Below are 18478 nucleotides of genomic sequence, written 5' to 3' on the forward strand. Positions count from 1 at the left end.
CCAGAGCTGTTGCTCGTGTATTGAATGTTCATTTCTCTACCATAAGCCGTCTCCAAAGGCGTTTCAGAGAATTTGGCAGAACATCCAACCAGCCTCACAACCGCAGACCACATGTAACCACACCAGCCCAGGACCTCCACATCCAGCACGTTCACCGCCAAGATCGTCTGAGAGCAGCCACTCGAACAGCTGCTGAAACAATCGGTTTGCATAACCAAAGAATTTCTGCACAAACTGTCAGAAACCATCTCAGGGAAGCTCATCTGCATGCTCGTCGTCCTCATCGGGGTCTCGACTTGACTCCAGTTCGTCATTGTAACCGACTTGAGTGGGCAAATGCTCACATTTGCTGGCGTTTGGCACATTGGAGAGGTGTTCTCTTCATGGATGAATCCCGGTTCACACTGTCCAAGGCAGATGGCAGACAGCGTGTGTGGCGTCGTGTGAGTGAGCGGTTTTCTGATGTCAATGTTGTGGATTGAGTGGCCCATGGTGGCGGTGGGGTTATGGTATGGGCAGGCGTCTGTTATGGACGAAGAACACAGGTGCATTTTATTGATGGCATTTTGAATGCACAGAGATACTGTGACGAGATCCTGAGGCCCATTGTTGTGCCATACATCCCTTCATGCCAGAACATCACCTCATGTTGCAGCAGGATAATGCACGGCCCCATGTTGCAAGGATCTGTACACAATTCTTGGAAGCTGAAAACGTCCCAGTTCTTGCATGGCCGGCATACTCACCGGACATGTCATCCATTGAGCATGTTTGGGATGCTCTGGACCGGCGTATACGACAGCGTGTACCAGTTCCTGCCAATATCCAGCACAGCCATTGAAGAGGAGTGGACCAACATTCCACAGGCCACAATTGACAACCTGATCAACTCTATGCGACGGAGATGTGTTGCACTGCATGAGGCAAATGGTGGTCACACCAGATACTGACTGGTATCCCCGCCCCCCCCAATAAACAAAACTGCACCTTTCAGAGTGGCCTTTTATTGTGGACTGTCTAAGGCACACCTGTGCACTAATCATAGTGTCTAATCAGCATCTTGATATGGCACACCTGTGAGGTTGGTTGTATTATCTCAGCAAAGGAGAAGTGCTCACTATCACAGGTTTAGGCTGGTTTGTGAACAATATTTGAGGGAAAAGGTGATATTGTGTATGTGGAAAAAGTTTTAGATCTTTGAGTTCATCTCATACAAAATGGGAGCAAAACCAAAAGTGTTGCGTTTATATTTTTGTTGAGTGTGTGTGTGTGTGTGTGTGTATGTATGTATGTATATATATATATATATATATATATATATATATATATACACGAGGTCTGTTAGAAAAGTATCCGACCTTTTTATTTTTTTTCAAAAACCATATGGATTTGAATATGGATCAGATTTTTATTGCGAATAAATGTCTGAATGATTTGGCGCTTTGCTGCATCAATTTTTTCCAGAAACCGTGAGAGACCTCCAGGTGGACACCATTCGGAAAATTCATATGGCTTTCAGCGACGATTTTATGGGGATTACACAGATTAAGGAGTGCTCCAGCCAGTTTAAAGACCGCCCACAGCTGCTGAGAGCGCGCCGCGCTCCGAGTGCCGATCGACAGGCTGAATCAACCAGATCATTTCCAATGTGAAGGCTTTGGTGATCCGGGACGTCGTCTGACTTACACAAAAATGGCAGGAGACGTGGACATCTGTACTTTTTCCGCACATTCCACTGTTACAGGAGTTTTTGTTCATGGAAAGAGAAGCGGAGGGATACGCCACGGAGCCGTTCATGGCGCGGCACAAAACCACCTCTGTGTTGGTCTCACAGGACGGCTTTCAGACGGCTCAGACGGCTTTCTGTGGCTTTTCAGCCGTGTGACTATCCGAGAAATTGCGGATGAGCCCGGACATGCCAGAACATGTCCTGTGAGGCTTCATCACGGTGTTGCTTTGCGCCATGTGGCACCGCCGCGACGCGCAGAATTCCTCCGCTTCTCTTTCCATGACAAAAACTCCTGTAACAGTGGAATGTGACGGTCATTTACAAACTGGACACTATGTTGATCCGGGACGTCGTCTGACTACCACAGGAATTGCGGAGGACGTGGACATCAGCACTTTTTTGGCACATTGAGACAGACTTGCGGAGGAATTCCGCGCGTTGCGGCGGTGCCGCATGGCGCAAGGCAACGCCGTGATGAAGCCTCACAGGACATGTTCTAGCATGTCCAGGCTCATCCAGAATTCCTCAGATAGTCACACGACTGAAAAACCACCAAAAGCCGTCTGAAAGCCATCTCAAATCTGTCCTGTGAGACCAACACGAAGGTGGTTTTGTGCCGCCCCATGAACGGCTCTGTGGCGCATCCCTCCGCTTCTCTTCCCATGAAAAAAAACTCCTGTAACAGCGAAATGTGCCGAAAAAGTACTGATGTCCACGTCTCCTGCCATTTTTGTGTAAGTCAGATGACGTCCCGGATCAACAAAGCCTTCACGTTGGAAATTATCTGGTTGTTTCAGCCTGTCGATCGGCGATCAAAAGCACCGCGCTCTCAGACGCTGTGGGCGGTCTTTAAACCGGCTGGAGCACTCCTTAATCTGTGTAATCCCCATAAACTCGTCCCTGAAAGCTATCTGAATTTTCCGAATGGTGTCCATCGGGAGGTCTCTCACAGTTTCTGGAAAAAAATTGATGCAGCAAAACTCCAAATCGTTCAGACATTTTATTCGCAATAAAAATCCGATGAGAGGGGTGGACCACTGCTCACACAAAGCCTGCTCACAGGCAAATGATGCAACTGACAGGCGTGAAAAAACTCACGCATGCGCACGAAGGTTCAAGCTTAGCTGATGCAATCATGGGTGATTCAAATTCATATGGTTTTTGAAAATGTGTGTGTGACCCTTGTAACTAGTACGATAGTGTGGGAGGTAGGATTTTGTGAATTTGATCACAGATATCTGGTCGTTATTTGAATGTGAGGTTCTTTCTCCTTGTTGTTAGGTGCCATTCTGATTTTTCTCCCTGGATATGAAGAAATAGTGACCCTCAGAGACCACATCCTCTGTGATGATCAGAGGTTCTCCACTCTCTCTGAAAGGTAAAAACAGATGTCTTTTATTACATTTGAATAACAGCAACTTGTTTTTAGTCTGTGATCTCACCAGACCTGCCATTTACAACTTAATAGATTTCCACAACGCTGTTACCCTCAAGAGACCAAAAATTATAACATTTTAAATTGGAGAACAAACTGGAGTAAGCAGAGCTGCTGCATATATTGGTGTTGCTTTCATTTTGCGGCTGCTCTGCCTAGTTTGTCCTCCTCAACCACAACTCAAGAGTGCTTCCTTCGTCTGCTGCCTTACTCGCTAATGATTGTAAAAACAGTTATAACACAACTTGCACTGCATCCGGAAAGCATTCACAGAGTTTTTCCACATTTTGTTATGTTACAGTCTTATTCCAAAATGGAGGAAGGTGGATTGAAAAATGGTGATGCATGTAGACACTTTTAGTGCTTTGTTTTGATATGTGCATCCTAATCATCTTTCAACTCTGTTGTGCTAACACCACCTACAGTCTACACTATCTTTTAAAAATGGGAGTTTCGTGCAAGAGGAGTATTACAGTGGAGTCTTCTTGTTCATACAACATCCTGGTACACATAGCAAGGGACCCTGGCTCTCTCCGTGGATCACCATCCCAATGATATGGAAGTGGAGGTGGCGCAGGAACTGCAAGCAGAAGCTGGAATGCAGGGCCAGCGGGCTAGCCAGGCTGTGGAAGCGGCCACACAAACCACCGCTTCCCAGCCTCTTCCTCACCAACGTAAGATCCTCTAATAAAATGGATGAACTGAGGCTCCATGCGGCTTTGGGTAACTTCACGAGAGACTGCTGTGTCCTGCTCTTTGTGGAAACTTGGCTACATTCATCCATCCATGACTCAGCTATCGAGTTAGCATGCTATTCAGTGCGGTGCCCACAGATTTACTAGATAGGGTCGAGCTATACAAAATGCCTGCCCTGAGCAGATCACGGCCCCGCCATCTTGGAAAGTTGAAGCGCTGAAGTTGTCAGTGGAAAATGCATGATCTGCGCTTGTAATCACTGTCCATTCTCTGGCCGGCTTCTCTGCCATTATTTACATTTAAGACAAAAAAACTTGGCTTAGGTCAATATGTAGATTTGATTTCTGAAGTCAGATTTATCATAACTGTCGATCCTTTCTCCTTATAAGGCTGTGAAAGGAGCGTAAAGTGGGGCTACTGTCAATAGAAAACTCGTGTCAACGCCGCTCATGAGCTCCTCGTCATTGCGGACAGCCAGCTGCAGGTGACGGGGAATGATTCGAGTCTTCCCACTGTCCTGAGAAGCGCTGCTGGCCAGCTCAAGGATCTCAGCGGCCAGATATTTGAGCACAGCCGCCAGGTAAACGGGGGCTCCGGCACCCACATGCCCCACACAGCTGCCCCCCTGCATATGGTGGACACGGCTGAGTGGAAACTGCAATCCAGCATGGGAGGAGCGAGTCTTCGCTTTGGCTTTGGCTTTACCACCTGTTTTGCCTCTTCCGCTCATGATTTCGCTCTAATCCTTTGCTGTCGAAGCACAGAGGAAAAAAAAAAACAGAGCAATCAGCCAGAGAGAGATGACTCATGACACGAGTTTTCTATTGACAGCAGCCCCACTTTATGCTCCTTTCACAGCCTTATAAGGAGAAAGGATCGACAGTTATGATAAATCTGACTTCAGAAATCGAATCTATGTATTTGAATTGCCCGAAGCACAGGTTTTCACGTCTTAAATGTAAATAACGGCAGAGAAGTTGACCAGAGAATTGACTGTGATTACAAGCGCAGAGCATGCATTTTCCACTGACAGCGCGAGACCGCTGCAGTGCTTCAACCTTCCAAGATGGATGGGTCAGTGCTCCAGGTCACATGAACAAATTACCTGTCTATTATGGGATGTCTATGGCGGCGCCTTGACAGGACCAGTGACTCCGGTAAGAATAAAGGAAGAGAGTTATGTATGTTCATCCACAGCAACTGGTGTAACAATACAGCAATGGTCGCCAGCCACTCTTCCCCAGACCTGGAATATTTGACTGTTAAATGCCGAGCGTTTTACCTTCCTCTGGAGTTAACTGGCGTCTTGCTAACTGCTGTTTACATTGCACCGGATGCTAATGCTGGGTTGGCTATCTGACTTTTACACAGCAACATCAGCCTACAGCTGAACCGACATCCGGACGCCATGCACATTATCGCGGCCAATTTTAATCTTGTGAAATTAAAATCAGTGCTCCCCAGACTTCAACATGTCAAACGTGCCACAAGACGAACAAATACACTGGACAGAGGCAAGTCAGACCACGTCTCTCTGCACTCATCCCTGCATATACCCCTCTCCGAAAATACGCCCCCACCACCATTAAGATGGTCAATACATGGCCAGACGGTGCTTCTCAGCAGCTGCAGAACTACTTCAACAGTACTGACTGGGACATCTTTGAGGATGAGGACCTGGATGTGTTTGCAGATACTGTACTGAGTTACATTAAGAAATGTGGAGATACGATCACAGTGGAGAAACACATCCAGGTCTTCCCCAATCAGAAACCCTGGATGACCAGGGAGGTGAAGCAGCTGCTGAAGGAGAGAAAGTCCACCTTCAAAGGTGGTAATAGGGCTCTCTACAGCACAGCCCACGCCAACCTGAAGAGAGACATCAGAAAGGTGAAGGAGGATTTCAGGAGGAGGATTGATGATCTCCTGGCCAGCAACAACAGCAGACAGGCATGGATGTTGGTCCAGCACCTCACCAGCTACAAACCCGGCATCAGAGCTGCTGTGACCCAGCAGAGGTGACCCCGCATTGGCAGAAAAGTTAAATCTGTTCTTTGCTCATGTCGAGACTGTGAGCAAAGAACAGGAGCAGCTACGTTGCCATGAGCGGACGGGAGTAACTTCACAGTGGGGGAGCACGAGGTGAGGCACACACTGAGGGCTGTCAACCCATGCAAAGCAGCCGGCCCTGAGGTAGTTTCCGGACGGGTACTGAAAGACTGTGCAGGTCACCTTGCTGGGATTTTCACCCAAATCTTCAACTGGTCACTGACACAGTCTGCTGTCCCATCATGCCTGAAGACCTCCACCATAGTCACCTACCCAAGAGATCCCCCAAAACCAGCCTCAATAACTATCCACAATAACTACCAGCCTCACACCGGTGGTGATGAAGTGTTTTGAAAAACTGGTTAGAAGTCACATCATGTCATTCATAACCCCACTTCAGACCCAAACCAATTTGCTTACAAGGCCAACAGAGGGTGGTTTGACCGCTGCCCTCCATACTACGCTGACCCACCTGGAGCAACAGGGTAACTACACCCGTCTTCTCTTTGTGGATTATAGTTCAGCATTCACCGCCATCCTCCCCCATGGCCATTTGAGGAAACTGCCTACCTCATTCCACAGGTCTTTGGATTCAGGACTTTGTCAGATCACTCAGGCAGTCAGGATTGGCCCTCACGTATCCACAGCTCTCACACTCAGCACCAGTTCCCCTCAAGGCTGTTTGCTGAACCCGCTGCTCTTTACCCTCTACACCTCTGACTGTTCCCCTACCCACACCAGCAACACTTTCATGAAGTATGCAGGTGACACCACAGTGGGAGGCTGTATCACTGGAGGAGATGAGTCCGCATACTGGGAACCGCTGACTGTGTGGTGTAGAGAAAATAACCTGCTCCTGAACACATCTAAAACCAACGATCATCATAGACTACATGAGGTACAAAACAGACATTCAGCCCATCATCACTGGGGGGACTTGTGTGGAAAGGGTCAAGGACTCAGTTTCCTGGGATTCCACATAGAGGAGAAACTGACCTGGGACAGGAACACCACACACGTGGTAAAGAAGGCACAGCAAAGACTCCACTTTCTGAGAATCCTCAGAAAAAAAATAACATAAACCAGAGATTACTTGTGTCTTTTTACTGCTCTAACATGGAGAGCAACCTCACATACTGCCTCTGCACATGGTTTGCCAGCTGCACGATGGCAAACGGGAAAGAGCTCCAGAAAGTTACCAAAATGGCAGAGAAGATCACTGGGTGCCCTCTACCCACACTGGAGGACCTTCATGCCTCTTACTGTCACAGGAGAGCCAACACCATCCTAAAGGACTCATCTCACACTGGCCACTCTCTGTTTGAGCTATTGCTGTCAGGCAGACAGTACAGGACTATTAAAGCAAGAACAAATACAACCCCTGGCAAAAATTATGGAATCGCCGGCCTTGGAGGATGTTCATTCAGTTGTTTAATTTTGTAGAAAAAAAGCAGATCACAGACATGACACAAAACTAAAGTCATTTCAAATGGCAACTTTCTGGCTTTAAGAAACACTATAAGAAATCAAGAAAAAAAATTGTGGCAGTCAGTAACGGTTACTTTTTTAGACCAAGCAGAGGGAAAAAAATATGGAATCACTCAATTCTGAGGAAAAAATTATGGAATCATGAAAAACAGAACGCTCCAGCACATCACTAGTATTTTGTTGCACCACCTCTGGCTTTTATAACAGCTTGCAGTCTCTGAGGCATGGACTTAATGAGTGACAAACGGTACTCTTCATCAATCTGGCTCCAACTTTCTCTGATTGCTGTTGCCAGATCAGCTTTGCAGGTTGGAGCCTTGTCATGGACCATTTTGTTCAACTTCACCAAAGATTTTCAATTGGATTAAGATCCGGACTATTTGCAGGCCATGACATTGACCCTATGTGTCTTTTTGCAAGGAATGTTTTCACAGTTTTTGCTCTGTGGCAAGATGCATTGTCATCTTGAGAAATTATTTCATCATCCCCAAACATCCTTTCAATTGATGGGATAAGAAAAGTGTCCAAAATATCAACGTAAACTTGTGCATTTATTGATGATGTAATGACAGCCATCTCCCCAGTGCCTTTACCTGACATGCAGCCCCATATCATCAATGACTGTGGAAATTTACATGTTCTCTTCAGGCAGTCATCTTTATAAATCTCATTGGAACGGCACCAAACAAAAGTTCCAGCATCATCACCTTGCCCAATGCAGATTTGAGATTCATCACTAAATATGACTTTCATCCAGTCATCCACAGTCCACGATTGCTTTTCCTTAGCCCATTGTAACCTTGTTTTTTTCTGTTTAGGTGTTAATGATGGCTTTCGTTTAGCTTTTCTGTATGTAAATCCCATTTCCTTTAGGCGGTTTCTTACAGTTCGGTCACAGACGTTGACTCCAGTTTCCTCCCATTCGTTCCTCATTTGTTTTGTTGTGCATTTTCGATTTTTGAGACATATTGCTTTAAGTTTTCTGTCTTGACGCTTTGATGTCTTCCTTGGTCTACCAGTATGTTTGCCTTTAACAACCTTCCCATGTTGTTTGTATGTGGTCCAGAGTTTAGACACAGCTGACTGTGAACAACCAACATCTTTTGCAACATTGCGTGATGATTTACCCTCTTTTAAGAGTTTGATCATCCTCTCCTTTGTTTCAATTGACATCTCTCGTGTTGGAGCCATGATTCATGTCAGTCCACTTGGTGCAACAGCTCTCCAGGGTGTGATCACTCCTTTTTAGATGCAGACTAATGAGCAGATCTGATTTGATGCAGGTGTTAGTTTTGAGGATGAAAATTTACAGGGTGATTCCATAATTTATTCCTCAGAATTGAGTGAGTCCATATTTTTTTCCCCTCTGCTTGGTCTAAAAAAGTAACCGTTACTGACTGCCACAATTTTTTTTTCTTGATTTCTTATAGTGTTTCTTAAAGCCAGAAAGTTGCCATTTGAAATGACTTTAGTTTTGTGTCATGTCTGTGATCTGCTTTTTTTCTACAAAATTAAAAACAACTGAATGAACATCCTCCGAGGCCGGTGATTCCATAATTTTTGCCAGGGGTTGTAGATTGAAAAACAGTTTCTATGCAACTGCTGTTAGAGCTTTGAATGCCACTGGAAACAAATAGCCAGGTCACATGCCACACTTGGAATGAGTGCAATATTTGTTTATGTGCAGTATCCACTTCCACTGAAATATCCACTGTTTTGTACATATAACCACAATTCCAATGAAGGTGGTACATTGTGTGAAATGTAAATAAAAGCAGAAGACAATGATTTGCAAATCCTCTTCAACCTATATTCATTTGAATACACCACAAAGACAAGATATTTAATGTTCAAACTGTTGTGAAAGTGTAGGGACACGGACCCACAACAGGGGGCACAAATGAACGGACAATGGAATAAGCCAAAATATAACAATTTAATGTTGTGATTGTGCACAACAGAGCAACAGACAACACAATTAAGATTAACAGTCAATTAGTCACTGTGTCGTGTGGGCAGGCTCGAGGATAGAAGACGCCCGTCCAGAAAAGAACCGGATCCCACACGCCTTCCACTTCCACCAAATCTGAAGTACCCCGGAGCCACCAAGCACTGGGTCCCCAGGTGGCCACTACCTCCGGCTGTCAGATCGGGTACTGCTGGCAGGAAGAACAAACAGTTCAGAACAGTGGTGGAAAACACCTCCACCTCTTAACCACTATACTCCCGAACTAACTGCAGATCCTGATGGTACACTTAGCAGTCCACAACCGAGGAGCGGAGTACGCCAGCTCCCCCAACACACGACTACTCCTTAGCGTACGAAAAAGGTTCGTCTGCAAAAGCAGGGATTACACACAGAAGTAAAGACGTTACTACTGTAGAGTTTACACAGGCTGAGCAGTTTACCTGATCGGTAGACGATTTCTCGACAGTGAGGTGAAGATGCTGCCCGGCTCTTATGGAGATGTGGTTGATGATGATGAGTGACAGCTGGTGTTGTTGATGAGTGACAGCTGCCACTCCTGGTTGCTTCGGCGCCCTCTCGTGCCTGAAGCCAGCACTTCAGGCAGGGCGACCTCTGGTGGTGGGCCAGCAGTATCCATCATCAACAGTCCATAATATAATCAGAAGATTCAGAGAATCTGGAGAACTTTGGGCACTTCCAGAAACATTGCCGCCTTCTCTGGGCCCGAGCTCATTTGAAATGGACAGAGGCAAAGTAGAAAAGTGTGCTGTGGTCTGATGAGTCCACATTTCAAATCATTTTTAGAAATCATGGACGTTGTGTCCTCCGGACAAAAGAGGAAAAAGACCGTCCAGATTGTTACCAGAGCAAAGTTCAAATGGCAGCATCTATGATGGTATGGGTATGTGTTAGTGCCCATGGCATGGGCAACTTACACACCTGTGATGGCACCATCAATGCTGAAAGGTACGTCCAGGTTTTGGAGCAACCCATGCTGCCATCCAAGCAACGTTTTTTTCAGGGACGTCCCTGCTTATTTCAGCAAGACAATGCCAAGCCACATTCTGCACGTGTTACAACAGCGTGGCTTTGTCGTAAAAGAGTGCGGGTACTAGACTGGCCTGCCTGCAGTCCAGACCTGTTGCCCATTGAAAATGTGTGGCGCATTATGAAGCGCAAAATACGACAACGGAGACCCCGGACTGTTGAACAACTAAAGTTGTACATCAGGCAAAAATGGGAAAGAATTCCACCTACAAAACTTCAACAATTATTGTCCTCAGTTCCCAAATGCTTATTGAGTGTTGTTAGAAAGAAAGGTGATGTAACACAGTGGTAAACATACCACTGTCCCAGCTTTTTTGAAACATGTTGCAGGCACCCATTTCAAAATGAGCAAATATTTGCACAAAAACAAACATGTCTATCAGTTTAAACATTAAATATATTGTCTGTGGTGTATTCAGTTGAATATTAGTTGAAGAGGATTTGCAAACCACTGTATTCTGTTTTTATTTAGATTTTACAGGTCCCAAATTATGTTCATTTTTCATTTCTTCTCCAGACCTTTCAAGTGTATTTCAAATATATTTACACTGAAAGGCTTGCACCTTACCTTTCATTGTAAATATTGCAATGAAATAAAGTATCTGTAAACTAATTTTTCACTCAAAATTCTACTCACAATACCCCATAATGATGACATGATAAAAGTGTTTTAGAAATTTTTGCAAATGTATTAAAAATAAAAAGCTAAGAAATCGCATGTACACAAGTATTCACACCCTTTGCTCAATACTTTGTTGATGCACCTTTGGCAGCAGTTACAGCCTCAAGTCTTCTTGAATATGATGCCGCAAGCTTGGTGCACCTATCTTTTGGGCAGTTTGGTCCATTCTTCTTTGCAGCACCTCTCAAGCCCCATCAGATTGGATGGGGAGTGTCGGTCATAGACATCCCATAATAGACAGGTACTTTGGTCATATGACCTGGAGCACTGAGCTGCCCATCTTGGAAGGTTGAAGCAATGCAGCGGTCTCGTGCTGTCAGTGGAAAATGCATGCACTGCGCTTGTAATCACTGTCAGTTTTCTGGCTGACTGCTCCGCCGTTATTTATGACGTGTTACCTTGTGCTTAGGTCACTTTAGATACGTAGATTCATTATCTGAAGTCAGATTTATCATAACTGATCCTTTCTCCCTATAAGGCTGTGAATGGAGTGTAAAGTGGGGCTCCTGTCAATAGAAAACTCATGTCATCAGTCAACTCTCTGGCGGATTCCTCTTTTTTTCCCCCTCTGTGCTTTGACAGCGTAGTATATGAACGAAATCATGTTCGGAATAGGCAAAACAGGCAGTAAAGCCAGAGCCAAGGCGAAGACTCGCTCCTCCCTTGCTGGATTGCAGTTTCCAGTCAGTCAGCTGTGTCCACCATCTGCTGGGGGGAGTGTGCAGGTGCCGGAGCCCCTGTTTGCCTGGCGGCTGTGCACAAGTTTCTCTACGTTGCTGCATTCATCTTTCCCTCAATCCTGACTAGTCTCCCAGTTCCTGCCGCTGAAAAACATGTCACCACCATGATGCTGCCGCCACCATGCTTCACTTAGGGATGGTGCCTGGATTCCTCCAAACATGTCGCCTGACATTCACGACAAAAAGTTCAATATTTGTCTCATCAGACCAGAGAATTTTGTTTCTTATGGTCTGAGAGTCCTTCAGGTCTCTTTTGGCAAATTCCAGTTGGGCTGCCATGTGCCTTTTACTAAGGAGTGACTTCCATCTGGACACTCTACCATACAGGCCTGATTGGTGGATTGCTGCAGAGATGGTTGTCCTTCTGGAAGATTCTCCTCTGTCCCCACAGGAATGCTGGAGCTCTGACAGAGTGACCATTGTGTTCTTGGTCACCTCCCTGACTAAGGCCCTTCTCCTCTGATTGCTCAGTTTAGACGGGCGGCCAGCTCTAGGAAGAGTCCTTGTGGATCTGAATGTCTTCCATTTATGGATGATTGAGGCCACTGTGCTCAGTGGGACCTTCAAAGCAGCAGAAATGTTTCTGTACCCTTCCCCAGATTAGTGCCTTGAGACAACCCTGTCTCTGAGGTCTACAGACAATTACTTTGACTTCATGCTTGGTTTGCGCTCTGACATGCACTGTCAACTGTGGGACCTTATATGTAGACAGGTGTGTGTCTTTGCAAATTATATCCAATCAACTTAATTTACCCCAGGTGGACAACAATTAAGCTGTAGAAACATATCAAGGATGATCAGTGGAAACAGGATGCACCTGAGCTCAATTTTGAGCTTAATGGCAAAGGCTGTGAATACCTATTATGTGATTTTTTTTTTTTTTAAATAAATTTGCAAAAATCTTAAACTTTTTTCATGTTGCCATTTTGGAGTATTCTGTGTAGAATTTTGAGGGGAAAAATTTTGATCCATTTTGGAATAAGGCTGTAAAGTAAATCCCTTCGGCTGCACTCTTCTCTTTCCAATCGGGTTTGCTACCACAGATCCGAGGTGGATCTGCATGTTGAATTTGCACAAGTTTTACGCCAAATGCCCTTCCTAACACAATTCCACATCACATGGAGAAATGTGGCAGGGGTGGGATTTGAACCGGGAACCTTCTGCACTGAAGCCAAGCACGCTAACCAGCTCCTCTTAAGCAAACTTTTAACACAGGAGTGTATTTGTTAAACAAGTAAACCTATGTTTTAAAAAAAATCCCATTTAAGAATCCCCTGTAATTCAAAGGTTTTCATTCATGTTTGAATTTTTAAGGAGCAGAACTTGAAAAGTCAGTGTTTAGTCTTGTTTATGATCTCCATCTGAATTCTTGATTTTGCTGTCTATTGCATCAAATATAATTTTATAAACGTGTCAAGGTTAGGGTGACAGGACTGATTAAATGACCCCAAGAGTAGAACAACCGAGGCAGGGGCAGGATAAACACAAACAATAGTTTATTTGAATATAGCTATCCGAGTTCAGCTCAAGAGTGTTCTTCTCAGGTGAGTTCCACAAGGGAGTAGCCTTCTTGCTTCTTCCTAACAGAAGGTAGTGTTCAAAAACCCAAAGTCTCTTTCACAAAAGGAAGTGTTCAAAAACCCAGAGTGAATTAGGAAACACTGAGGAAATATCTTCCTACTGAATAAGGAGAGTCACTGGAATACAATACACTCACCACAGGTAGGTGTTCCAGAGGTGCAGAGACAAAAAACAAAGTAAGATTAACAATTTGCAAAAATCAGGTTGAATACTCACAACTTGCATCAGACACAAGAAAACCTGAGGACAGAACTCCAACCACCATTACTCAAACAATGGACCGGCACTGGCTGAACAAACACTGTGGCTTAAATAGGCATATAGCAGGTGCAGGTAATTGCTGAGGACATGTTATGAACCCAAGATAATACCAGAGGGAGGCAGAGAGGGAAACAGGCGATAAAGAGCTGAGGCAGACAGAAAGCAGAGGGAACACAGACATAAACTAAGAGAGTAAACCCTGATAACACAGACACAACTTGAACTGAGGATCATGAAAAACCAGAATGCAGAGAATAAGAAAGATAAAAGGGTGAAATGAACAAGATATATCAGAGCTGGAAGCTGGGAGAGACTGTGAGAAGGAAATGGCTAAGTCTTCTGAGACAGACAATAGAGGAAAGAGAGAGGAAACAACTAAGACAAAAGCTGGGAAAAAATGTGAAAAATAGGAACAGAACACAAAACCAACCAAGACAGGACCGTAACTGGACGGGACCACAACAACACACACACACACACACACACACACACACACACACACACACACACACACACACACACACACACAAAACAAAAACCCACATTGTGATTCTTAAGGTGCCTTGACACTTGCACAAATTTGATCCACGCGGTGGTACGCAATCTGCTGTACACGAGAGTAAACCGTTGGAAACTCTGCGGCTTTGTGCAAGTGCGGAAAGAAAATTTTGAAATGTTCAAAATCTCTGTCACGCATTAATTATGTGAACATCACGTATCATTGTGCAAACAATTAAAAAACAGAGTGTGAGTGCGTGTGATTGCGTCAGAGTAATCTGATTGATTATAACGAGAGGTTGAATCTATCATAAACATACTTTTACAGCTACTCATAAGAAGGAATGAGCATGCAACTGTTTTACCAAGCTATTACAATATAAGTATTACAAATAATACCTTTCAGACCAGGGGTGGGCAACTTGTTCCAGAAAGGGCCAAAAGGGTGCAGGTTTTCTTTGCAGCCACTGACTCCACCAGGTGATTTCACAGATTAACTGATTCCATCTTCTCAAAATGATATTAATCAGTGAAATCACCTGGTGGAGTCAGTGGCTGCAAAGAAAACCTGCAGCCTCTTGGCCCTTTCTGGAACAAGTTGCCCATCCCTGTTTTAGACTAAAACTTATGCGTTCGCCACGTCATGAAGAGAGAGAGGGAGGGGGAGAGGGAGAGAGAGAGAAATTGAAACAGTCCTCTGTGATTCTGGAAGCGATTAGAGGTGTTGTCAACATCCAAACTCTGAGAGAAAATGATTAATTCGCTATGAAATAATTATTTTATATATGCATTGTCCAGCGGCACAAAGTGTGGCATTCAGCTGGGAACACAGCAGGTGGCATTGTCACGACAAAATGCGCGGGAGTGCGGAGCCAAAATGTAAGCAAGTGCCAAAGCAACCTTTACATTTATTTTGACATCTAATTCATTGCAGATTGTATGAACCCAGTATATTTCATGTTTTGTGTGGTCAACTTAATTTCAGTTGTTAATTTGAATTCCTGCATTTAAGACCTACCCAACCCCCCCCCCCCCCCAATTTTTTTTTTACTATGTTGTTTGGTGTGTTACTGGTTTTGACACTTAATAGAAATTGTGTATTAGCATTATGAACTAAGTTTCTCATAGACTGTATCGTCATCAGGTGCCAGGTGTTCACCTTACACTCGGACATGCAGACTCTGGACCAGAAGAGAGCCATGAAGAACTCACCACCTGGCATCAGGAAAATAGTGAGCCATTTTCTTATTCCATGTGTCTTTTTACAACCAGCTGGAGATGCACGGATCAGCTCTGGCATCATCCAAACCCACAGCTAAAAATAATCCAGCCACCCACACCAAAACTTCTCTGATTTAGATATCTGCACCTGTCCCCACCTGATCAGCATTACAGGTATTCAATTCCAAAATTCATGGCTTTGTATGCAGAAAAATAATATCCAGCAGTGGAATTGGACACATTTTTTGTGAGTCTGAGTTGTTTTCAGACGGGAGAGAAAGAGAGAGAACCCATTCTCCCCAAAAAAAGTCATTTAGCGATTACAATTACTCCCAAACTGTAAAACTAAGGTAAAAATGTTGCATAGTTCCCCTTTAAATGTAGTTACCAAATTTAAGTGGCAGGCATCTCTATGTATATTTTTAACATATTAAGAATACGCTCTGTGACTGATTTTGATCCTGGGCCACATCGCCAGCACCCAGTTTTTTCAGTGAAAGTTGAGCATATGTGGCTGAATTGGCTGTATTGTGTGATTCTGCAAATTAGTACATGAGGAAAAATTAAGCTTAAAACATGTTCACATTTATTTCAACCACCCACTATAAATCAGTATTTTTGTTGTTCTTGTTGTTCTTCCCCCACTTGGCCCACTCGACCGGTGGATTATCCACAGTGTCTGCAGATATAAATGTATCCGCACATTAGACCTGTCCAAAATGTCAAATGTTACAAAATCTTTTGAGCCACATGTTGTTCTTGTTCCACTAATGAAATAAAAGATCTGTGCCAAATTTTATTGTAATCGGAGATTGTTTAGGGGTCCCCACAAAGCAACATTTTTTCCCAAAAAAGTAATGTAGTAATCCAGTAATTCCATTAATGTTCTCCTCTGGGTGACCAATAAACCACCACTTTTTGCCATTAGAAGTCACCACATGTACCTGTAAAACAAAAATAATAGCATCAGGGTCTTCTCCCGTTAGGGTGACGTTGCCTTGCCAGCGGAGGGAGAGGAAAATGTGTCACTCTGGGGGACCTCTAAATCTTATCTGATTTTCAAATTTGGTCTGCACCTATAAAACCCCAAGTGGAACAAAAACATGTGGCCCGAAGTCTCACAAGATTTATTTTTTCACTATATAACATGAACAGCCCACTGCACATCTCTACTGCCAACCCACTCTGTTAGTTAAGACTTTGATGAACTTTCAATCACCATATTGTGAATAAAGACCGTTACTTGCATATTATTATTAGTAGTAGTAGTAGTAGTAGTAGCAACAGCAGTATTATTAGTGTTACATTCTATGACAAGACTTATCTGTCTTGTGTCTATGGTTAAATACGAATGCTTCAAGTTACTCATCTCCACGCAAAAAACATTTTTGTTAGCACATTCAGATATTCTGTCTTAATGAGAAATGGTTGTTCCTTACAATATACTTCCAACTGTATGGCAAATTGTTACAAGTAAAACCAAAATTATTTTCACTGTTTTTTATGTTGATTTATCTGAGAACAGTGAAACAAACATTTGTTTAAAAATAAAAAACAAACAAAAACAAATCAAAAGTTGTTATATTTTAGACAGTCAGTATTTGTCACTGCAGTGCAATTCATATAACAGAGAAGAGAGCTAATTTTCTTAATACTAGAAATGCGGGGAACTGTTAGTTTTTATTTTATAGTTGTGTTTGGAAGCAGTGTTGGTTCTCAGTTCGAGTTGTGTTTTGCAAAATTTTGGATTGAAATTCACTGTCCTGACAGATTGTAAATGGTGAATTTTTGTTTCAGATCCTTTCTACGAACATTGCCGAGACAAGCATCACCATCAATGATGTGGTCTTCGTCATTGATTCAGGAAAGGTCAAAGAGGTATAGTCTGAAGGACGTGTATGGAATGAAGCTCAAAACCAGAGGTGTAACGATAGTCCACTCAGTACAAAATGATAGGTTCATGATTCAGCACACTCAGAATTTTACAAACACTTGAATGAGAAAGTGTCTTCAGCTGAAAATTTTACTTCTTGATTTTTATACATAAAAATCAGAGCACATTTCTGACACCATTTTCCTTTTAGATTGTACTAGTGCAGTCCCAGTTGGATAAGTACACTTTACCCTAAACAAATATCCCACAAATAAAAATACTTAAAATATATTTAAGAAATTTATTAAATTAATGAACAGGATTTAAAGGATCTCCTGCTAACATCATGGTGCCAGATAACACAGGACACCTTTTGAGGTCAGGTGGAGTCCCTGTGTTGATGGTCAAGGCTGTTTTGGTGGCAAAATGGTGACCTACACAATGTTAGGCAGGTGGTCACAGTGTTATGGCTGATTGGTGTAAATTACAGTATATTGCTTAGTCCCTCTTTACTCAGGGTGGCAGCAGTTGTGAGTCTGTTGTGTGGCTTAAAGCACACCCGGGCCGTATAGATGACACGAAAACACCTTTCAGAATCAGAATCAAATTTATTGCCAAGTACGGAATTTGATCTGGTGTTATTGGTGCATTTGATCTGATGTTATTGGTGCGTAAACAATAGAAAAAGAAAAACACTTCTATAAAAAGTTAAGTCAAATTTTCAAAACTGTATTCACTGTTAATACATAAAACGTAATGGAATGGGACAGTGCAAATGCAGGTGATTGGAGTACAGATGTACAGTACCTTTCAGTGCAGGGATGACCAATCTTTGCTTTATGGTAGTGGGGGAGGGAGGCACAGTAAGTGCGAGTCTCTGGCATTGTTTGACTCCACCTGCGGATGGAAAGAAGCTGTTATTGTCTCTTGAGGTTTTGGTCCTGGTGTGTCAGCCTCCTGCCAGGGGGGAGGGTGACAAAAGTTTGTGTCCTGCATGGGAGGGCTCAGCCACAATCTTCCTTGCTCGCCTCAGGGCCCTGGAGGCATACAGGTCCTGTAGGGATGGCAGACTGCAGCTGATCACCTTTCTGTATAACTGGTCAGCAGCCCTTGTGCACATTCTTGCCTCACATGGAATTAATGCACTACAGATGTCACATTTCCATGGGGATCTACTGTTTTTTTTTTTTTTTTTTTGGCATATATGCT

At 43.7% G+C, this 18478-nt stretch overlaps 2 protein-coding genes across 2 annotated transcripts in view; one reads left to right on the forward strand and one right to left on the reverse strand.

Moving 5' to 3' along the window:
• Window positions 1-18478, forward strand: part of LOC117529122 (3'-5' RNA helicase YTHDC2) — a 143088-nt gene that overhangs the window by 83852 nt on the left and 40758 nt on the right. The window contains exons 15-17 of the mRNA XM_034191822.1: window positions 3011-3107; window positions 15320-15407; window positions 17194-17274. Of these exons, the coding sequence (XP_034047713.1) occupies window positions 3011-3107; window positions 15320-15407; window positions 17194-17274 (266 nt within the window). The remainder of the gene's footprint in view (window positions 1-3010; window positions 3108-15319; window positions 15408-17193; window positions 17275-18478) is intronic.
• LOC117530021 (histone H2A-beta, sperm-like) lies at window positions 4243-4590 on the reverse strand. Its single transcript, XM_034192958.1, has one exon. It carries the CDS (start codon window positions 4588-4590, stop codon window positions 4243-4245), a length of 348 nt encoding a protein of 115 aa, XP_034048849.1.

This window comes from Thalassophryne amazonica, chromosome 17, assembly GCF_902500255.1.
Source record: "Thalassophryne amazonica chromosome 17, fThaAma1.1, whole genome shotgun sequence".
NCBI classification, from domain to species: Eukaryota; Metazoa; Chordata; class Actinopteri; order Batrachoidiformes; family Batrachoididae; genus Thalassophryne; species Thalassophryne amazonica.

Bases quoted from the DNA above. Each gene is read 5' to 3' on its own strand.
- LOC117530021 (XM_034192958.1), bottom strand. From the start codon at position 4,590: ATGAGCGGAAGAGGCAAAACAGGTGGTAAAGCCAAAGCCAAAGCGAAG.